This window comes from Oncorhynchus tshawytscha, linkage group LG03 (genome assembly GCF_018296145.1).
Source record: "Oncorhynchus tshawytscha isolate Ot180627B linkage group LG03, Otsh_v2.0, whole genome shotgun sequence".
Taxonomy (NCBI): Eukaryota; Metazoa; Chordata; class Actinopteri; order Salmoniformes; family Salmonidae; genus Oncorhynchus; species Oncorhynchus tshawytscha.
The window spans coordinates 16,340,542-16,364,173 of record NC_056431.1 but is presented as its reverse complement, the minus strand read 5'-3'; the positions used below and the strand labels follow the sequence as shown (position 1 = coordinate 16,364,173).

General features: G+C 43.6%; 2 protein-coding genes across 2 annotated transcripts; both read left to right on the top strand.

Moving 5' to 3' along the window:
• The first annotated feature begins 1,147 nt into the window (after positions 1-1,147).
• On the top strand, positions 1,148-9,782 carry LOC112228561 (mothers against decapentaplegic homolog 4). Its single transcript, XM_024393995.2, is given in 12 exon segments — positions 1,148-1,451; positions 2,514-2,754; positions 5,661-5,835; positions 5,991-6,014; positions 7,062-7,247; positions 7,392-7,526; positions 7,529-7,594; positions 7,696-7,797; positions 7,902-7,958; positions 8,122-8,305; positions 8,482-8,789; positions 8,895-9,782. Coding segments are annotated over 11 exon segments (1,695 nt in total). The 5' UTR covers positions 1,148-1,451; positions 2,514-2,517; the 3' UTR covers positions 9,116-9,782.
• Positions 9,783-11,777: 1,995 nt separating this feature from the next.
• Positions 11,778-23,348, top strand: syt11b (synaptotagmin XIb). Its single transcript, XM_024394017.2, has 4 exons — positions 11,778-12,056; positions 16,690-17,603; positions 19,337-19,457; positions 19,582-23,348. Exons 1-4 carry the CDS (start codon positions 12,023-12,025, stop codon positions 19,890-19,892), a joined length of 1,380 nt encoding a protein of 459 aa, XP_024249785.1. The 5' UTR covers positions 11,778-12,022; the 3' UTR covers positions 19,893-23,348.
• Positions 23,349-23,632: the final 284 nt, after the last annotated feature.

Genomic DNA, 23,632 nt, shown 5'->3' with positions numbered 1-23,632 from the left:
GGTTCAATTCGGGCACTTATCACCCCCTATAAGACCTTTGCCAACTAATCGACGAGCGAAAACCACACCTCATGACACTCACTCAGCTGTTAGTGCAGTCTGCCCCAAGCAGTTTAACAGGCTGTTAGCAAAGTCAACTACTCTAGGCTTGAGTGTCTGCTGGTTTTCAGTATTTCCATTACATACAAATGTGATTCAGACCTAATACTTTTATTTTTACATCGCAATTTGATCAGAAAACACACACACGTGCAAGCGATCTCCGTAGTACTGCCAGGACTAGCCACTAGAGAGCAGCAACAGACCATAAGATGCAGAGCCATTGATTATACCGAAAACAAACACCTATAGGTGATGGGTCCATACTTATGACATATGCCTATAGTGCTATCTGGCAGTTGCCCTCCAGCGGATATGGCCGTCAATGACAAGCCCTTTGTAACCCGGAATCAGGTAGAGGATTCAGGACCACACAGCACGATTTGATGGACAGACAACACTATTGAAATTCACAAGAGTACTTGTCCCTGTACCACCTCTGGGTAGCTAAGAAAACCATATGGGTTTGTTGAGCATACAGGGTGGCAGGTAGCCTAGTGGTTAGAGGCGAGCCAGAAACTGGAAAAATTTGAAAACTTTATAAATTGTGTCTTTTTGGAGTGGTTGGGTTAAAAGCGGAAGTCAAATTTCAGTTGCATAATTTACCGATAAAATCATGTTAATCTTAAAAATTGCGATGAGTGTTGGCGGAGTGTACCATCGAGTCACTATCAGTCGACACTTGAAAAATGTCCATTCGTTAATGCTTACTTTGTACCTATGTTTGTCCTGTGTATCTGCGTTTTTTTTATTTGGGTGCTGCAATCAGTAGTTTTAGTTAGACACATAATTTGTTCTGGTGCCGCAATCCGTAGTGTTTGTTAAAAATGTAATTCTACATACGGCGTCCAGAGTTTGGTCCCACATGCACTGCGTTTTTCTACACAGAGAGGAGATCCACTGGAGTTGGTGGGACGAGAGGGGAGGGAGAATGGGCGGGGTAATCTCACCGGCGCCACTTTTAAAAAAAAATCAGCCGCACAGACCTGTCAATCAACAAGCAACCCAGACAGACTTCAGCCCCCGGTGGCTGGCTGTTAGCTGTAAGAGAGCAGCGTCATAGTTGGCGGAGAGCCCCACCGTCTGGAATGAAACGGGCGCAGCGATTGGCTCGAAATTTTGCCCGAGACAACTCACGCGTACGATGTTCTCTCTCTCCCCCTTTTGTTATTGCAAGCAAACTAGAGAAGAGTCGAGGGAGCAGCAGGATGAACGAAGGGAGCGAGAGAGGGTGATAGACTGACAACAGTCGAGACAGACAGCTCCACAGAGAGAGGGGTAAAGGGGGAAATACATTTGGAATACTGCTTCAGAGCTCTCTCTACATATTTGTCCAGTTCTCCTGTTGATTTGTAAGTAAACTACATTTTGGTATTGATTATTCCCATAGGGATTTTTTAGCTGACCAAACCAGTCTGAGTCACATGGATTGTTGACAGATTTATAGCCTACAGTTAGTGAGACAGACAGCCAAGACAGACCCCCCCCATCCAACTACTCTCAAGTCAATGTCTATCCTATGTCAAAGTACTGTGTACACTGTAGCCTACAGTGGTGGTTATGTGTTTTCCCCCAGTAGGCCTACATGCTTTTGTAAACATGTAAACAAATTACTTTTGACCTCCTAAATGCTCTTAGAATTTCTTGAGTGGAGCATTTCTGTTTGTTATAGTTTATTACAGTTTTATTATCATTATCAAAGTGGATTGTTATATAGCCTACTTTAGGGAATCACACATTTTCTGCATTATTGTTTTTTTCAGACTAGTTGTGCAAAGAAAAACAAGCTCAACTTCATCACTAGTATGACACACATGGGGGGTGTTTGTAAACAACGTATGTCACACTCAGTCACCTACATTTACATCATTTAGCAGACTCTCTTATCCAGAGCGACTTACAAGAGCAGTTAGGGTTAAGTGCCTTGCTGAAGGGCACATCGACAGATGTTTCACCTGGTCGGCTTGGGGATTCAAGCCAGTGACCGTTTGGTCACTGGCCCTACGCTCTTAACCGCTAGGCTACCTGCCGCCCTACACTTCACATGGATCATAAGAATGTCAATTTTCTTTAGGTTAATGTAATGTATTTTCAAATAAGTAGTAAATACCTATTTAAGGATAAAGTCATTTTGGCCAACTCAATTGTGTGTTTACATGGCCTGCTTTGTATCTTCTGCTCTGTAAAAGCCCCATACATTTTGTGTTGTTAATACTGGTAAAGTTGTTATTTGATTGTTATAGGGACCTTGGTTGCTGATAGGCTATGACTTGAATCTTGATCTGAAGTACCAACTCAGGTCCAGACTTCAGTGTTGTGTCAGTGATCAAACAACAATCAAATAAATCAATTGCATTTGGTTGCTTCACCATAGTGGTCTCTCACCTCCTCCTCTCCAACCCCCCTCAACCCAGGGAGATGTCAGTGAACCCCCCCAACAGCAACGATGCCTGCCTGAGCATCGTGCACAGCCTCATGTGCCACCGACAGGGCGGTGAGAACGAGGGGTTTGCCAAGCGTGCCATAGAGAGCCTGGTAAAGAAGCTGAAGGAGAAGAAGGATGAGCTGGACTCGCTCATCACCGCCATCACCACCAACGGAGTTCACCCCAGCAAGTGTGTCACCATCCAAAGGACGCTTGATGGACGCCTGCAGGTAGGCTACTGTTATGTTGGGTTGAATGAGGCTTAGGCCGGTATGGTATCACTGATTGTAGAGGGACTGTTTATGAAATCAGTGGATCTCATTAATTAATTATTCACTGATGAATTGTTATTGGTGGTATGGCACAAAGACTCTGTCAACTCAGTGACCAATAGCTGGTCGCTTTTGATGTCTGACTAATACACCTTTCAGGTACTGCCAGCAACAAAGCCTATACTTTTATTTCAGCCAGTCATGATTGTGGTAATACACTACATGACCAAAAGTAGGTGGACATCTGCTTGTCAAACATCTCATTCCAAAATCATGTACATTAAAATGGAGTTGGTTCCCCTTTCGCTGCTATAACAGCCTCTACTCTTCTGGGAAGGCTTTCCCACTGGAACATTGCTATGGGGACTTGCTTCCATTCAGCCTCGAGCATTAGTGAGGTCAGGCACTGATGTTGGGCGATTAGGCCTGGCTCGCAGGCAGCTCATATAGTTTAGGGTGTCCACCCACTCTTTGGTGATGAAATTCACTTCCTTATGTTATAAAATACATTTTACCAAGACAAATATGATTATTCATGTTTTGAATCATTCAGTGGGGTCTTTCTCTAACATTTCATGAACAGTAACCTAATACATCCGATAATAAGCACTGAGCTTTGTTGACATAGCGGTGCATGTTTCTCGTAACAACTTTTGAGGATTTTACATTTTGAGGTCGTTGTCTTCAAAGTTATTTCTACTGGTCGCAAAAAGCAAAGTTATCATGACACAAGAATAATTAAATGTAAAAGGCTTTGAAAATAAAAAGCTTGTTATACGCTCAGTGCTCCGTTGACATTTCACAGAGACACGCTTGTTTGGGCAAAAATCTGGTGTTTCTATGTCAAACAGTTTTGTCATATTTCAGTCTTCTGTGATGTATATAAAGTGTAATATTGTGACGCAAAATAAAACCTGAATACATTTCAATTCTATATCTGACATGGCACAGGTGTCTTCCTTTTTTTTAAGCCCATACCATGTGTGTGCAACCTGGTGTCAGAGCATTTCATATTATTCTGTACGTAAATCCGAGACACTTCATTTAGTATGATATGTTACGTTTCGTATGGTATATATTCATTTGTGGATGACTATCACACATTCCGTATGATATTTTGTGAATTACAATTCGTATTATATGTTATGAATTTGCAAAACGTATAATATGTTGTGAATTTTCTAAACTTATGATATGTTACGAATTCTAGCTACGTGGCTGTTAGGGTTAAGTTTAGGGGAAGAGTTAGCTGAAAGGGTTAAGGTTAGGGGAAGGGTTAGCTAATGTGCTAAGTAGTTAAAAAGTAGTAAGTAGTTGAAAAGTTACTAATTAGCTAAGTTGTCCGTGATGAGATTAGAACTCAACAAGTGAATCATTCAACTCGTGGGTTACTTACACACTTCAGGGAGGAGGAACAGGAGAAAAAGGTCAAGGGGTTTAGGTCTCCCTATAGGCTAACTTCTAGAGAATGAACATACTATTGAATATGTAGAAGTGTAACCCAAAAATTGCTTACAGAGAGAGCAAGGGAATTAGAGAGAAGGAGACAGAGGGAGTTCCCCTCCCCCAGCTCTTGTGAGGGGGAGAGAGGGAGGGAGGGAGTACTGGAGGGGTAGCGGGGGTTGTTTTGTCTGAGACACAGGAAAGGGGCAGGGTTAAGTTAAGCCTGTCTGTCTCTGGTGTGTGTGTGCGTACATGCGTGTGTGTGTGTTTGTGCCTGGAGTTTTTCAGTGTTAAAGTTTGTGGAAGTATATTTGTAATCTCAGACATACCACAGTATTTTCTGTGTGTGTGTGAGATTGTGATTATGAGAGAGAGATAGAGAGAGAAAAGTGTTTATTATTGAATGCAGGTTTTGACTTAGATCAACAGTTTCTACAATTGAGATTGCCTGTGGATATACGGATGTTAGTGACACATATTAATGTGATGTGTGAGAACTAGATATGACAATGTACTGTATTATTCTTTGTTCAGGACTGTAGGCTGTGTGTGTGTTTGTCAGTCTGCTGGCTGGAATTGGGCTGGCACTCTGCCAGCTCTGACTCTTTGTCTGAGGAAGGTCACTTTGGTTTTCAGGAAGAAAGAATAATCAAAAAGAAAAGGTAAAAGTTTACGGAGTCCATTTTGGCTTTCTCTTTATGTTAGTGGAGAAAGGGTATTTTGATCCCAAAATACTGATCTCTCTCTCTCTCTCTCTCTCTCTCTCTCTCTCTCTCTCTCTCTCTCTCTCTCTCTCTCTCTCTCTCTCTCTGTCTGTCACACACACACACACACACACACACACACACACACACACACAGCAAAGACACACAGCAAAAGTGAGACAATGTCATTCCTCTCCAGCTCAGCTTGTTGAGTTAACCCTATACCAGCTCCCTCTTTTGTCACACTCACACTCTTCCTCAATAACAAATACTCAGATAGTCACTATTTGTGCTATTCATCTCAGTCTGAGATGTTTTAATGTCTCCAAGGCTATTCCTCCCCACCCAGAGTGTGTGCCTGGAGAGAGTGTGTGTGTGTATGTGAGTGTGTTTAACATTGATGTAAATTTCCATTCATGACCTGTTTCCTCGACCACTCCCTGTCTACCAGCTCCCTCTTGCTCTCCTCATTCTCATTCTCCCTCTCCCATCTTTTCTCTCTGTTTCTTTCCCTTGTTCCCCTCCACTTAGATTCCCCACAGTTACACTCCCTCCATGCTCAAATTCCAACCCCGTCAAAGCCTCCATACTGTCCCCCATTCCCTTTCTGAGACCCACCATCCTATTGTAAATAATCACCCTAAATTTCCTGGATGGATGTTGGAAAGGAATTCCTCCAGGCGCTCATTCTCCATTCTCTCTCCTCTCTCGATCCAGGTAGCTGGGAGGAAAGGGTTCCCCCATGTGATCTACGCTAGGCTCTGGCGCTGGCCAGACCTCCACAAGAATGAACTGAAGCATGTCAAGTTCTGCCAGTTCGCCTTTGACCTCAAGTATGACAACGTGTGTGTCAACCCCTACCACTACGAGAGAGTGGTATCGCCAGGCATTGGTGCGTCTGTTCACAATTTCACTTCCTCTAATGAAATAGAAGCACAAATGGGGAAGGGGAATATGAAGTTGTTAACAGGCTCTTTGGGTCACAGGCTTTTTCAGAACAACCATGCTGTTTCTAACTTTGTTTCCCTTTCTGTCCCTCTCCTCAAGTTGGTCTCAGCATTCAAAATGCAGGTGAGGAGGAAAACACTATTTTCAGCATCATCAAACATCATCAAAATGGTAATAAGCAATAGCAACTCATTCTAACCAATATATTTTTATCGCATTTCCCAAAGTGCACAGGCAATACTACTGTTTTTATGCACATATACTGTAGATGTGCTCTTGGCAATCTGATGAAAAATATGGAATGCAGAGCTTCTAAACCAGCCAGATTCATACCTGTCTGAGCTAGTCTACACAACAAGTAGGACACCTCAATCAAATTGCAACAAGGTGTCACAGGCTGCATGACAGGGCAAAAATCACTCCCAGATAGAGGCAACAATAAATACCATCCATCAATTTGATCTAAATTGCAGTAAATTCCGGAATTTATTCTAAATGTATCCATTCATGAATCGAAAAATATAATAATTATCAGGTATGAAGGTAAGACACAGATGCAGACAATGTCAAATTAACAATGGTTTAATAATTCAACAGGGGCAGGCAATATACAGGTCAAGGCAGGCAGGGGTCAGTAAACCAGAGGTGAGGCAACGGTACCGGACGGCAGGCAGGGTCAGGGCAGGCTCAGGGTCAGGGTAGGCAGAGGTCAATAAACCAGAGGTGGGGCAAAGGTACAGGTCCACAGGCAGGCAGGCAGGCAGGCAGGCTCAGGGTCAGGGGCAGGCAGAGTGGTCAGGCAGGCAGGAGAGAAAAAGAGAAAGAGAAACTGGGAAAAGCAGGAGCAGAGCCAAAAACGCTAGTTGACTTGACAAACAAGACGAACTGGCAACCGTCAAACGGAGAACACAGGTATAAATACACAGGGGATAATGGGGAAGATAGGCGACACCTGGAAAGGGGTGGAGACAATCAGAAAGACAGGTGAAACAGATCAGGGTGTGACAATAATAACATGACATGACTCATGCCTGATTTCTGCCTGCCTGTCTGTCTCTCTCTCTCTCTCTCTTGCTTTCTGTTTCTCTCTCTGTTTTTCTCCCTCTCCATCCCTCCCTCTCTCTCCCTCCCACTCTGTCTCTCTCTTTCTCCCCCTCCCTTCATTACAAGGTCCTCCAGGTCGGCTGATCAAAGAGGAGTACATCCATGACTGTTATGAGATGGACCTCCCCTCCAGGATGCCCCCCCAGCCCGAGCACTACAACCAGCCCCTCCCCCCTCTGCAGATGCCACCAGAGCCGCCCCGCGCCCCATCCTCCGTCAACCTCTACCCCAGCATGCCCCTCTCTCCGCCAGGTGAGATAAACTGAACCTGGTAATAAGAAGTACTTCTGTACAAGCAATGCAGCTGAGAAGAACTAGACTCTTTTGCTTTCATGTCTAACTCTATCCCTTACAATTTCCACCCTTTATTCCCCTTCCCCCATCTCCCTCCTCCAGTGAGCAGCTCCATGATGGGGCCCATGTCTGGGGGCCACGGCGAGGGCCTGCTCCAGATCGCGTCTCCCCAAATCCAGGGCATTCCCCAGACGCCACCCCCAACCACCCCCACACACGGACCACCCCCCAGCCCCCTACCCCTCACAGCCAGAGTGACTACAGCAGCAGCTCCAAACACACACAGACACAGAGCTCCTATCACAGTGAGTTACTAACAAACCAGGTTGGCAGTGTCACAGAGATGGTGTCAATTCCATTGTGTCAGTTTCAACTGTTTTTGTTCTCTTCCTTCACAATCTTCCAGCAACCTGGACAGGCACCAGCACGGCCTCCTATACCCCTGTAGGACCCCAGCAGAATGGGCGTGGCCACCAGCAACCACCACTGCACCACCCCAACCACTTCTGTATGTCAATCACCTGTCAATCAATCTTTCTGTCAGAAATGCAGGACTGTTACTTAATGTATATGGTAGCGTTGTCCTATTTGCTAATTCATTTCTCTTAAAAGGGTCTCAGCAACATCACAGCGCACCCGCCTTTCCTCAGCCAGTCTCCAACCATCCAGGTACACACCCAACGTTTACCCACTCACACACACACACTTACCCACACACATGGTGTTGGGCAATTCACCCCATCCACCACCAATGGACAGTACCCACATGAGGGACACATGGCAGCCATTTTGCAATGTTTCATATAATATTTCATGCTGTGTGTGTTGCCAGGTCCAGAGTTCTGGTGCTCCATCTCCTACTTTGAGATGGACATTCAGGTTGGGGAGATGTTCAAGGTCCTGGCTAACTGCCCCGTGGTGACAGTGGACGGATACGTGGACCCCTCGGGGGGCGACCGCTTCTGTCTGGGCCAGCTCAGCAACGTGCACCGCACCGACGCCAGCGAAAGAGCCAGGTCTATCAGCATGCCCCTAATATACCCACCTTGCCTAACCACTAGCTATTGGAGAACTTTGTTGGGGTGCAGAATACACAGGGCAAACATATTTATCGCCTGTATAGAAATAAATACAATCCCCAGTGTCTGTGATTTTCTCTTCACTTGTGTGAACTCCTATCTCCATTTCACAGGTTGCACATTGGGAAGGGGGTGCAGTTGGAGTGTCGTGGTGAGGGGGATGTGTGGATGCGTTGCCTTAGTGACCATGCAGTGTTCGTACAGAGCTACTACCTGGACCGGGAGGCGGGGCGAGCCCCGGGAGACGCAGTTCACAAGATCTACCCTGGGGCCTACATGAAGGTGTTTGACCTGCGTCAGTGCCACAGGCAGATGCAGCAGCAGGCAGCCACGGCCCAGGCTGCAGCAGCAGCACAGGCTGCAGCGGTGGCAGGCAACATCCCAGGGCCTGGCAGTGTGGGGGGAATCGCCCCGGCAGTCAGTGAGTGCTTCTGTCCTTCTCACTCTCTTTCTTTCTCTCTTGCAATCTCTTTCTTTTTTTCCTCTCTCGCTCTCTTAATCACTCAGTAAATCTCTCTTCTCCCAGGTCTGTCGGCGGCAGCCGGGATAGGTGTGGACGACCTGCGGCGGCTGTGTATCCTGAGGCTCAGCTTTGTGAAGGGCTGGGGGCCCGACTACCCTCGGCAGAGCATCAAGCACACCCCCTGCTGGGTGGAGGTCCACCTGCACCGTGCCCTGCAGCTGCTGGATGAGGTGCTGCACACTATGCCTCTGGCTGACCTAGGAGGACATGGACATGTCAACTAAGCAGTGTGTGTGTGGGTGTGAGAGAGAGGTGGCGGTGTCTCAGTTGCTTGGTTTGGATGATAACCTTCATGAACACTACAGTACATTTTGGATTGGATACCTTTTTCCTCAGCACCTGAAACAAAGACTGTAGACTCTGATAGAAACTTGTATCGAACTTCTATCGAAAAGGTATTTTAATGCTTTTATATATTTTCCTGTTTGAATCGCCTGATTTTCCTGAAGCAGTTTAGACTGCAAAATGTACTTGCTCATCAGCCAATCTTTTCACAGAGACTGGAACTTGCACTAAAGGCATCAATGCTTTTTAGTAGTGGAAACTAGCCTCGCACCGCCAATGACCTGGTAACTTGCCTGGATAAAACACTTTGGGAATTGTTCAGAAAGTCAGAATGATAGCACATGTGCTGCAGTGGATTCTCACTTAAGCAGTGTTGGAATGATGCCTTGATTACAGGGCAGCAGACTCAGACAGGTATATTGCATCTGGAGAATGCTGCTGTCCTTTAACTGCCTTCAGTAGGGTCTGTTTGTTCTTCAGGGAGAAATTGAAACAATAGTCACCACAATCTCCATCAACCTTTTCTCTTATCAGTATTTTTCATTAACCTGCATCATTTGACTCAGTTATATTTATACTGAACAAAAATAAAACTCAACATGTAAAGTGTTGGTCCCGTGTTTCATGAAATCCCAGAAATTTTCCATACGCACAAAAAGCTTATTTTTCTCAAATTTTGTGCACAAATTTGTTTACATTAATGTTGGTGGGCCTTTGTCAAGATAATCCATCCACCTAAGAAGTGTGGCATATCAAGAAGCTGATTGGACAGCATGATCATTACACAGGTGCACCTTGTGCTGAGGACAATGAAAGGACACTCTAAAATGTGCAGTTGTCACACAACACAATGCCACAGATGTCTCAAGTTTTGAGGGAGTGTGCAATTGTCATGATAACTGCAGGAATGTCCACCAGAGCTGTTGCCAGAGAATTCAATTCTCTGCCATAAGCAACCTCCAATGTTGTTTTTGAGAATTTGGCAGTACGTCCAACCAGCCTCACAAGCGCAGTTCGCATGTAACCACGCCAGCACAAGACCTCCACATCCGGCTTCTTCACCTGCAGGATATTCTGGGAGTGGGATATTTCTGTCTGTAATAAAGTCCTTTTTTTGTGGAAAAAAACAATTCTGATTGTCTGGGTCTGGCTTCCCATTGGTTGAGCCTGGCTCCGAAGTGGGTGGGCCTATGTGCTCCCATGGCTGCTCCCCTGCCCAGTCATGTGAAATCCATAGATTAGGGCCTAATGAATTTATTTCAATTGACTGATTTCCTTATATGAACTGTGGCTCAGAAAAATATTTGAAATTGTTGCATGTTGCCTTTATATTTGTGTTCAGTATAGCTACCAAAAACAAGAAATGGAATATCAAGAATCTCATTGATTATATTTATTGATGGAAGGTTTTACACAGTATTTGTAACGTTTTATTCAGTCAGACCAAAGTTGTCAGAAAGTGAAAGATTTTTCACCGCTATTTTATGGCCATAAAACCTTTGCTGAATGTGCCTATCTTCATTTTATGTCCTGCCTTTGTTCAACCAAAGCATGTATTTGTGTTGATGTATGCCAAGATATGCCTTTAACTAAAGTACTTCTAGGCCTAATTAAAGAATAGGTAATTAATTAATTAAATTGGTGTCTTAATTTTGAAGTACTGACAAAGATTACAAACCCCACAGAAAAAACGGCCTTCATTTGTTGGTTTTCTCAGTACATTCCTGCTGCAATGCACCTCTTGTCAGCCAAAGTGATGTATGTACTGCAACTTACGATTGTGTTTTAGTAAAGTGAGAAAACAAATAGCCTCATGCTGTACATGTCGTGTAGTATGACTTCATTGGCTGTATTACATTTGTCCAGTAGGACACCTAGTGAACTTTATGGGTACTACGTGCATTTGCAGTCCATCCATGTTGATGTAGGGCCTGTGACTGGTTTACTTCACCAAATGATATGTCCAGAATATAGCGGTTTATAAAACAAATGTATTGTTTTATATGTTTATTTATGTCTAATTTGGGACACTTATAAAACACACATGAGGGTCTCTGCTTCTCTTCAAGCTCCTAATGGTAATCATGTGAGGGTTAAAGATGAGAACATATCAATAATATTAAATTATTTGTCATGTATTCTACTTGTAAATCATAATATTAGTAGCAGTCATTGTTTTTTACAGTGTACTTTCAGCTGTCTGTAGTCAGCTTGTTTCGGTATCTAGTAGATATCAATATGATTTATTATTGAGTTATTATTGACCAAAATATACTATTTTTGCATTAGTCTTGAACATAGCTTTATAATGGTTGTTTTAGTGGGGGGAGTATGTAAAATGGTGTGCTTTGCAAATGCTGTATGTATGTTATAATTATTCCAAAGTTTGCCAAGAATTAAACCGTTTTTATAAAATCTGTATGGTCCTTAGACCTATTGTGTAATGTTGCCAAGCAACTATTTGAATGAAAGTGTGCTACCCATCCACCAGTAATTGGTCCTTTACATACATACACTGTATCATACAAGAAAAAAATTACATTCTGACGCCACCTGGGGGCGGGTCTAAACCCTCCTGCGATTCCGTGAGTACCAGTCTCGAGCCCCACGCAGCATCCGAGATATAATAGCATCATTGAGTTTGGCGTGTAGAGAGCGAATAGACCATACGAAAAGAGGAAGACAATCATTATTTATTAACCTGTGAGCTCATTTACTGGAATATTTGGTTGAAGTATCGTTACTCATTCTCTATGGATATAAAATAGGGACAAATCAGCTTTATATTCTTTCATTTACCCTTTTTATCTGGGCTTCCAGTAAAGCATCCTGCGTTAATTCTCAAAATGGCTGAGATTACAGAATTACGACCTGCATATGGTAAGTAGCAGACATTTTTCGGAATTATTTGGCATTTTGTTTATTGTGTCGTCAGATGTTAACGTTATATGATGTCTTGTATTTACATTAGGCAAAATGTTCAATAATGCCCATTCGTTTTAGAAATAAGGCCATATGAGAGTGAACACACCCAAATAGCATGATTAAGTTGATTGCTGTCATCAAAGATTGCCAAATGTAAATTTGACATTTATTCATTACCATGGCCTATGTTAATGTAAATAGCATCGAATGTAATTTGGAAATTGAACGAAACTGATTACACAGGCATGTTCAACAGAGATAGTAACATTACTAGGCACAGACGTCAATCAATTCAACGTCTATTCCACGTTGGTTCAACTTAATTTCATTGAAATGACGTGGAAACAACGTTGATTCAACCAGTGTGTGCCCAGTGGGAGCCTATTATTACAGTATTTGCTATTATGCAATTATTTGTTTTTAATCAGTGAGTAATTTGGTCCAACAACATAATAATTGTAGGCCTATTCTATCAAAAGATCGAGTACTGCGGCCCATTCCCAACATTGTCACTTCTCCCGGTGGTCTTCAATGTGCGCGTACGATGGGGTGGATAGGATGACGTGATGTCTATTCCTGCATAAGCATCGCCAGCCCCGTTCCTTTGTTTTTGTTAAAGCAAGCATCCCGGAACTAGGAGCTTGGCCAAATGGACATATTTTCATTGTATCAGACCCCGAGCTTTAAATTAAGATCCCTGAACAGTAGTTTAATGCCACATTGCCATAATAAGAAGTGTAGTGCTCTGAAGGCAGGGGGTGTTGGTGACCCAAACAGTGCCAGATCCTCTCAGCAAGTGACATGAATAGGTGATGGGGAATGGGGAGGGTTATGGATATTATATCATCAGAAGAATAGGACAACCCAAGTGCAGAAACAAAATGGATTGTTCTAAAATATAAACCAATAAGCACTGCCAGGAATGGGCCTGTAACCTGTTGGAGTTGATTAATGTCCATGCGGAAGAGGAGGCTTTTGTTAATAAATGCATTCTCATATTTCTTGGTTGATTTAAGATTAAACCATCAAGAGCATCTAAACATTGAACTGCTTGAAAAACCTCATTACAACAAGCAGTTGACCTTTCATCTCATACAGGCTCAAGATAAACAGTTGTGCAATCTAGGCTTGAGTGTTAGAGATGTGTTATTGCAAACATAATGTTGGCCCTGAGCCTGCCGGATGCAGTAGAACATGAGAGTTGGATATCTGCAATTCAGCCCAACAGACTCCAGAAACCCAGATTACAGCCAGTGATCTAATCTGGTTCACTCATCAGGATTAAGACACATCTGGTCCACATCACAATCTGAGTTCTGCAAATCAACTGAATCTTATGTTCACAGGCAGTATACAATAAGACATGTTGCCAATGCAGACAGATTGTCTCAGTGCTCCATGGTCACTCAGCACTGTTTACCAGGCTGGTGGATGATGGGGTTTATGCTGTACCAACCGGTGCCAGGCAGAAAGAAAGACGGGCAGTTGGTCAGAAGTTGGATAATTTTGCATTCTTCAAACACCAGAAACAGCTTTTTCTTGCAATCTAGAGCCATAGTTATAATGACTAATTATATGTCAAAACTGTCTATTTTTCTGCATAATTTATCTAAGCATATCTTCTTACCTCCTTATCTCCTTATTTAAGCATATCTCCTTACCTGTTCAATTGTCATGTTAATTAAGGATGCACATTGATTCTTTAAGATCTGTTTTGCCTTAGAAGTTTAGTGCAACTGCCACCCTGGTACAGTATATAGTATCATAACCCAATAATTAAAGTAATTTTAGTCAATTATGTATCAATTTATTGTCATTTGAGTTTTGAAAAGAACAATCAAATTGTCTGTCAATCTTTGCATGCATAGCTCTGTCTATGAACAGTGGTTACATTTCCCCAGCCCCATGACTCAGTTTATCAAACAAAGTGGCAGGGTTAGGCACTGGAAATGGCTCAAATCAAATCAAACGCTGTGTGTGTCACTCTACACTCTCTCCTCCACTGACGATACCTCACACACTAGAGTATCTAGCGTCCTGCCGAGGCATCTCTGCTCTGTGCACCTTGGAAGGAACCACTTACTAGGGGAGAATAAGGTAGGGGGGTACACTTTGCCTGGTCCAGTCAGTGTGCCCCCTGCGAAAAGTACAGCTGACATATTTTTTATAAATAATTATGATAAAATTAATTTTAAAACATGACAAATCTTAGGGGGCGCATGCCTTTGTGTCCCCTATAGGCATGATGCCACTGACAGTAGCTGTGCATATTTAAACAAAAAGGATGTCTTGAACTCGGCATGTGTGCTGTTCATATTTGGAATGTCAAACTACCTATACAGTAGTGTGGTCTGATCTGTAATCTATGGTTAGATAGAATTACATAATTCCTTGCAAATCAACCTGAGCTCTTTTTCTTGATGAAGGATCTGAAATGGGTTATGCAGAAGGCTAACAGATGGAATCCACAGAAAAAAAAATATCTTTAAAGTTACCCACAGAAAAAAAAACTGAACTGAGGAGATTGGCATTGTGTCTAGTTAATAAAAAAATGTACGGTGTATTTTTGGTTCTGTTAATCAGCACATTCAATTTATGCTTTTACTTAACACATTTTGTGGACAATTCCTGGACCCATTGAAGCGGAAGATTTGAGAGCTCACTACTGAAATCCCCCTGGGGTATGTTTCCAGGGCAACGGGCTCAGCTGGCATTAAGCTCCTTCCAAAAATCTGACATCATCCTCCTGGTATCCCTACCCAGAATGCCAATGAACAACAACAGGAAGGAAGGGCACAGTATTTTGTTGAAAGACAGACAGTTGAAGGAGGGAGAGGAGAGACTGACAAAGACAGATGAAAATGGAGACGGGAGAGAGATAGAGAAAAACAGACGTAATATAAATGTAGTTCGATAGCTGAGGTAAAGAGGGTGAAAGATAGAGTCTGTGCGTGTGTATGTGCATGCATGTGTGCCTCGTGCATCACATATGTGCATGCTCATGCACATTCACTGTATAGACTGACAAGTTTACCAATTGGAGTATGGTGACATGCTCAGAAGGCCAGCACAGCTAGGGAAATGTTCCCCGTGGAGGGCTGAAGGGGGGGGGGGTGGCACAATGCGTCTCTTTTCAGGGGCTTGGCCAAACAAAGGGCCCTCTCCCGGCCCTCCCGCCCCGCTGCAGCAGACTCTGTCCACTGAGTCCCATTACAGCTGGGATCAGCACAGTCAGCCTTAACATGTGCGCACAGCACATAGTCACAGTCTCACATTAACCCCAGCAGCAAATGAGTGGGTGGTGGCTCGCACACACAGTCAGACATAGATTCATGCATACCTGCATGTGCACAGACACTTAGAACCTCACCCCTCGCACATACACATATACAGAGACACACACACAGAGACAGGGTATGGGGCTATACCTCCCAGACACATTGAGGCAGACAATACACGACCTAGTCTGGCGTAATTACCAGCCCTGGAACATGGTCTGTCTGCTAGATAAAGCACACCGTCACTGGGATCAATTAAGGGAGGCAAATGACTAATGACTTAAATAAAGAGGTGGACTGTGTGTGTGGATGTGTTTAACTATAGTAAACTAACAGTAAAACATTTTTTATCAACTGGGGACATTTTGTTTGTCCCCACAAGGTCAAATGCTATTTCTAGGGGGTTTAGGGTTAAGGTTAGAATTAGTGTTATGGTTTGAATTAGATTTAGGGTTAGGAGCTAGGGTTAGGTTTAGGGTTAAGGTTAGGTTTTTGTTTTATGGTTAGGTTTAAGGTTAAGGTTAGGTTTTAGGGTTAAGGTTAGGGTAAGGGTTCGGGTTAGGGAAAATAGGATTTTGAATAGGACTGAATTGTGTGTGTCCACAAGGTTAGTTGTACAAGTCTCTGTGTGTGTGTGTGTGTGTGTGTGTGTGTGTGTATGCAGCCTGACTTGGCTGTGTGTGTTTCCACAGACTGCTCCCCATGCTCCTATTTACCCTCCAGAGTCAGACAGCCATAGTTGCATTTGCATGCAGCGCATGTATGTGTGTGCGTGCGTGCGTGTGTGTGTGTGTGTGTGTGTGTTCGTGTGTGTGTGTGTGTGTGTGTGTGTTTGTGTGGTGTTGGGGGCTGACATTTAAGCAGCCTGGTGACACCTGGTTGAATGATGTCCATATTGCTCATGTGTTTCCCACTCACACCTTGCCTTGTGCTCTGTGACACTATAGTGAAGTCACTCCTGCTGTATGGCACAGTCACAGTGTTGAGTCACAGTGGAGTGGAGTCACTCACCCTGGGTGGTGTGGTCACACATTATTTAGCCTACCTGACAGTAACGAGCCACTGGAGGGCAGTTACATGATTTCCTATTTGATTTTCAGTACTGCAACACTTGGTGCAGCTTAAAGAGTTGAATTTCTTTAATCTGAGTCAGTTCCAGTTCCTGGATGAACTAAATGCAACCGACAGTTTGACTATCTACTTTATTTAGAGACTTCAGTATAAATATTTCTTACACCAGACATTGCAAACACATCCCAGTCTAGACTGTGCAAAGGCTTTTACTCATTCTATCTTCCCCTCTCTTTTAGACATGTCACCGGTGCTGGCTGGTTTTATCGGTGCAGCGGCTCTGGTGGTTGCCGTGGTGATCCTAGTTCTCCTGTGGTCCTTCTGCCAGCGTCGCAACCTCCGGGTGATGGGCCGGTACAAGCTCCATGGTGATCAGTACACCGACTCGGCTGAAGACCCGCCCTACAAGTTCATCCACATGCTGAAGGGCATCAGTATCTACCCAGAGTCCCTCAGCAGCAGCAAGAGGATAGTACGGGTGGCCAGGCGTGCTGGGTGGCAGGGGGAGAGAGACAGAGAGAGGGGTGGTGGCCGCGGGATGGTCCTGGTGGATGCTGAGAACAACATCCTGGATGCTCCTACCCATCTCCAGATGAGCCACCTGGTGCCCCCTGCTGGCCAGCCCAGAATGGAGGCGGCACTGCCCGTCAGGGCCGACTACTGCTGCCTGGATAGCTCAGCTACCAGTAGCGAGAACAGCAGCAAGACCGTTTCACCTTTCACCCCCGCGTCCTCCGACCCAGAATCAGAGCCTGAAACCAGCCTGGGCTCCCTCAGCCTGGCTTTGGACTACAACTTCCCCAAGAAAGCCTTGGTGGTGACCATCGTTGGAGCCCATGGCCTGCCTGCAGTTGACGAACAGGGGAACAGCTCCGACCCCTACGTGAAGATGACCATCCTCCCTGAGAAGAAGCACCGGGTGAAGACCAGGGTCCTGAGGAAGACACTGGAGCCGGTGTTTGACGAGACGTTCACGTTCTATGGCGTGGCCTACAGCTCGTTGCCCGAGCTCACGCTGCACTTCCTGGTGCTCAGCTTCGACCGCTTCGCCCGAGATGATGTCATAGGAGAGGTGGTGGTCCCGCTGACAGAGTTGGAACCCAGCACGGGGCGGGTGCACATCACCCAGCAAATCAGCAAGAGGAACATGCAGGTGAGGAATGGGGGGGGGACCTACACATGTTTAAAAGCATGAACAGACAATTCCAAAATATTCTTAGAAGTTGGGGCCCGGCGCACACACACACACACACACACACACACACACACACACACACACACACACACACACACACACACACACACACACACACACACACACACACACACACACATGGAATTGAGCGCAGTGCAGTACACAGAGGGGGTTGTCTGACAGGAAGGTCAATGTGTCTCTATTGATTCGGTCCCCATTCAAGTCTTAACTGCAGCCAAACTGAGGAGACAGAAACAACGCCTCCATCTAATCTCTCAATGCAGCCAGCCATCCATCAGGCTCCCTTCATCATCACAGCCACACGTGTGTATGTGAGTGTGTACCCAACTCGGACTCACCAAGAACTTTTGTTTTTTGTTCCTACATGTACCTGTGGCACTAGTCCTCCCTGTGTGACCATTGTGTATAACCCATCTGCTGTTCAATATAAGAAGGGCTGGATATGTTTTGTATGGATGCAATGCAGGGGTTATTACTTCCTCATTGAAAGAAGACGTCTGATCGTAAAAACAGATAGTGTTCCTCGGTACTCATTGTGGAGGGCAAGGTATTGCAGTAGCATGGGGGAAGTCGATACACCATGCATGGGAATCAACCTCATACCTGACTAGGATAGTAAGTTGCAGGTGTATTAAAACTACACTAGAATGAGAAGAGAACCTTGGCTCACTGTAGTTGTGTCAGGGCAAATTTGTGTGGCTAAGCTTTCAGTCAAACAACCTTCATCAAAGCAATGTCATCTTCTTGCTTATTGAAATAATCCATCATAAGCATACCAATCACCAGGACACTCACCTAGGGATTCTTCTCAGCAAATCCTCATTTTATAATCATTAGATTAGAAAATGCCCTTTTAGTGATGGGTTGGAATAATATGAAATCAATTGCAAGTCAGTGAATATGAGAAAGTGCATGTGTGTGCTGGTCTGTAGCATCATACATCATGTCTACCTACTGTCATCTGTATTAATATATACAGTACCAATATCTGATTTACATTTATATGGATATACAGTGTAAAGGCCAGGCATGACAGATTTTGTTCACAGTTCATCTGATTCATTGTTTAATTTCCATGCTCTTACTATGCAGAACATCTAGATTATACAAACCGCTATACTGTATACGTTGTGCTGTTTCTCACATGAACACTAAAAGAATCACACTAGTCTGTTTCCACACGCAGATATGTATGGTATATTTACGCAATAAGGCCTGAGTGGGTGTGGTATATGACCAATATACCACGGCTATGGGCTGTTCTTAGGCAAGACGCAATGTGCCTGGATGCAGCCCTTAGCCGAGGTATAATGGCCATATACCACAAACCACAAATAGCACAAACTTATTGCTATAATAAACTGGTTAATAACGTAATTAGAGCAGTAAAAATAAATGTTTTGTCATACAGCCAATCAGCATTCAGGCCTTGAACCACCCAGTTTATAATTGTGCATGTAGAACAAGGTTGGCAAATAGATCATTCCAAAGACTGCTGAGTTTTATTGTCTTGGCAGTTGGTGCCCAATTACTATTTTAATCTATGACTGTACGATTATGGCTGTTTCATTGTTGTATTGTGTCTTAAAGGCTGAGTAGGTGGGTTTGATGATTGTTCCTTTTGAATGAATCAATAGTTAAATCCTCTATGTGTCTGTCTCTTCCTGCAGTGCGAGAGCCGTGGGGAGCTGTTGGTGTCTCTGTCCTACCAACCTGTCTCCCACCGCCTCAGTGTGGTGGTGCTGAAGGCCAAACACCTGCCCAAGATGGACATCTCTGGCCTGTCTGGAAGTGAGTTCAACCACTGTGTATGTCAGTGTGTGCGTGTGTGCCTGTGGACAATTTTAAAAAGCGGAGCTTGTGTAATGTCCCCTTTACATATAACAATATTCCAAAATGTCCTTCTCTCCCTTAGACCCATATGTGAAGGTCAATGTGTTCTACGGACGCAAGCGCATCGCCAAGAAAAAGACGCACGTGAAGAAGTGCACGTTAAACCCCGTCTTCAACGAGTCCTTCATCTACGACGTGCCCCCCGAGCTGCTCCATGAGATCTCCGTGGAGTTTGTGGTGGTCGACTTTGACCGTACCACTAAGAACGAGGTGGTGGGGCGCCTGCCCCTCGGCCTGCACAGCCCCTGTCCCTCTGGCGCCGCCCACTGGCGGGAAGTCTGCGAAAACCCCCGTCGGCAGATCTCAAAGTGGCACAACCTCAGTGAATACTAGCTCCTCCCACCGCCTAATGCATATAGTTCTACCTGTGTATAGGGGGAGGTGAAGGAGGGGAAGAGAGGGACTTCTTGCCGAGAGAGTGGCTTTTCCCCCATGCCATACATTCTCTTGTGAATAATACCAACAAAAAATGAACAACATTCCTGGTGGGACTTGTACAGTGGACTTTACAGTGGTTAAGGTTCAATTACAGGATCGAATTAAAGTAACAAACATGCATACAGATAAACATACACATATATAACCCACACCACTACAGAATTATAGAGACACTCAGTCTCAGCATTTGGGTAAGAGTAATGAAAATAAAAAAGTTGTTTGTTAACCAAAATCTGACCAGGATCACACATTCAAGGCTGTTATGAATTATTGTCTGGCCATGTTGTATGAAGTTTAGGCGACGGGAGGATACATGCAAATGCTTAAAAAAGAAAGAATTGTCAGACTTCAAAATCCTCCCCTTGCCAATATTGTACTTCATTCATTGCATGTCTGAATTAAACAGAAATATCATCAAATCAAATGTAAGGAAACAGAAGTATTGCTTAGTGAGAAAAGTGAGAAGAAAAAAAATCTCTCTTAAAATGAGAAAATCTCATGCAACTGACTCTCTGTTGCAGTTTCTCTAAAGGTAGCAACAAATAGGACAGCTAGAAATTTCTACCCATGAAATGTTTTGGGGCCTAACTGTTGTCGTTTAGTGGCATTACCACATTTGATGACAAGCTCTGTATCTAACATGAAAACCATCAAGGTTTCAAACCAATTGATGCTTTGTTGTTAAGACAAATGTGATTTCACTGCAAATATATTTATTTGGAGTTCATTTTTAGAACAAATTCGGTCTGAAAATATGAATGTAATAAACAACCAAAACATTATTACATGGATACATGTAGCGTTTCGCTACACTCGCATTAACATCTGCTAACCATGTATAAAATTTGATTTGATTTGATTTAACATGTGATCACAAGAAATATGACATATTCTCATACTGTGGCATTGAAAAAGCATTCACCACAGTATAAGCAAATGACTGAAATATCACTGCAGCAGGTTAGTCTTAGTACTGTAATAACCAGGTAATAACACATGCTAGTTAGGAGCTTGTAGTGCCAGATGTTTTTTGAAAGTTACTGATATTATTGTGAATAATGGTTTTGACATGAAGAGTTGTAAAGGGTCATGTTTTGCTGTGTGGTTTCCAAAAGGTTTATACAGTATATTCCATATATATTTTGGCCTTTGCTGCCATGCTCATCTTTTAGGACTCGATTCAATCCAAATCACCGAAGTTCTGCGCTATAGTGTGCTTGAAATGAAAACGTAATTTTTTATTGAGCTGTCATATGCAGCGTTTACCGTGAATGCAGTCTTTGCGAACTTGGGAACATTGGCTTTACATTGCCTTCACATTTCAATAGCGCTGAACTTGAGCGATATGGATTGAATCGAGCCCTTCGTGTATTTTTGTCTCTTTCATTTGGCTAATTTCAAGATTATATTGTATAAAAGAACAGTACTTTATATCTTGAAGGCAACAATTTTCTATAGTGAATAGCCTCACAGGTTGAAGCTCCTGTATGTTGTTGGTGATACTCTGTGTGTGTGTGTGTGTGTGTGTGTGTGTGTGTGTGTGTGTGTGTGTGTGTGTGTGTGTGTGTGTGTGTGTGTGTGTGTGTGTGTGTGTGTGTGTGTGTGTGTGTGTGTGTGTGTGTGTGAGACTGCAGAGCCCAGGTGCACTGTTTAGAATAATATAAGTGGTGATGGGGTTCAGAGCAGGTCATGGCAGTGGGGTGGCTACTGCTAGCTTCTGGCTTGGCTAGGCTTTTGACCAGAAGGACGAGACACAGGTGGGCAAACCTCCACTGTCACCAACCTCTCCATCCTCTCTTCCTCCTCTTTTTCTCCTGCTCTCTCACTGTCTCTGACCCTCCTTCGCACTTTCTTTCTAGCTCTCTCTTTACAGTCCCTTATTTCCTCAATCTCCTTCGTTCTCCCGTCTCCTCTCTCTAACTCTTTCTTTGCACCTTTATTTGGATCACTAATATCTCAAATTCCTTTTAATGCTTCATTCCTCATAATGAGAGAAGTCACAGTATTTGACATATTAGTGAACCCATCATAACACCTATCACACCCTGTGAGGATTTGGCTGTATGACTGATGCTCTGTCATCATTGTACACCGTAGGTCAGGGGTGTCAAACTCATTCCATGGAGGGCCTAGTGTCTGCAGGTTTTTTGTTTTTTCCTTTCAATGAAGCCCTAGACAACAAGTAGTGCTGAGTTCCTTACTAATTAGTGACCATAATTCATCAATCAAGTACAAGGGAGGACTTGCAGACACTCAGCCCTCCGTGGAATGAGTTTGACACCTGTGCTGTAGGACTACTCAGTGGAGACATGGGGAGTCTAGCTGCAATGGCTTTACATCACACTGTGTAACATTTACTGCAGTGCAGTCTGGCAAATTGACTGTGTGAAACTCTGGGAGAACAGTAATCTCAGTGAAGCCAAGGTGAGAAAACTTAAGTAAGACTGCAGGTTTGTGTCTTGACAGGGCAAGGGGAAAGCATAAAATTGTGTTGCAATACATATGAGCTGCCTTGTTTGCTTTTGGCAGCAAACTCCTGCGATCAGAACCCCCACCATTTTGACTGTCTATAGCCCCGTTTATACCTGGTGCTAACATGGGTCCTTAGTCCTGATCTTGTCTACATTCTGATTGTGCCCACATTTCCAGAAGTGTGTCTACACATGGTATTAAAATGAGTCTGTTATCTATCCACTGTGTCTGCATTGTGACCAGAGTTCCTGGTCCCTTCCTTTATACAAATAATTTCACAGCTATAATATTTGTATATGTATTTACTGTAAGACACATATTGATGTAATCAGCCACCTATCACTGATTTTAGAGGCCGGAATAATGATGATTTAAATGTTTTTTTCTGTCCAGATCTGTCTACATTTGTAAGATGTCTAGACACAAAAAGATCACAATCAGATCACAACGTGTCTTTTGATTGTCAACACCTGTCTAAAAATGTGGGCACAATCAGACTGTGGACAAGATCAAGACAAAGGACGCAAGTTAGAACAAGGTTATAAAAGGGGCTTACTTCACCTTGTCTCCCCACCTTCGACCTTCAGTGTAGCTATTTCCTTTGTTGAAATATCCTTGTTAACTAATTTGGAATAAAATATGAAACGTAATGTAAACAAACTGTAATAATGACTGATCGTGGACTGGTACAAATGATTATTTCAAGGTATCTTCTGTCCAAATACATGGAGTTAAACTATGTAATGAAATACTTGCCAGTAATGCAAACGGTGTCTAAAACTGACATTTTCCTATGTGCTGAGTATATTACGCGGATGCTAACTTGTGTGTTTTTTTCATTAACAGTCATTCAACGTGCAAATAAAAAGTTATACTCCAGTGTTTGCAGCTCATTTTTTTAAAACAGCTTTACATCACCAGAATCTTGACACACATGCATGGAGGCATGCGCGCACACAGGCTTGTAAGCGTGTACATACACTCACACACTTCTCATAACTGAGCTACATTAAGCACAATATGCAACATGAAAATATTGAAAATATAATGACAATCAACACCCTCTTCTGGTGTAATCTAGTTCTAAGTCCTGTGACTGAAGTAACACTAGTTGTCTGTGTAATTTAAGAAAGTTGTCACATACATAGATCAGTGGAATAAAA

What these genes read in the sequence shown, in the direction of transcription:
- syt11b (XM_024394017.2), top strand. Translation starts at nt 12,023, where the DNA reads ATGGCTGAGATTACAGAATTACGACCTGCATATG. An exon ending in AGAATTACGACCTGCATATG is followed by an intron (nt 12,057 to 16,689) that starts GTAAGTAGCAGA and finishes CCTCTCTTTTAG; the next exon opens with ACATGTCACCGGTGCTGGCT. An exon ending in CATCTCTGGCCTGTCTGGAA is followed by an intron (nt 19,458 to 19,581) that starts GTGAGTTCAACC and finishes TCTCTCCCTTAG; the next exon opens with ACCCATATGTGAAGGTCAAT.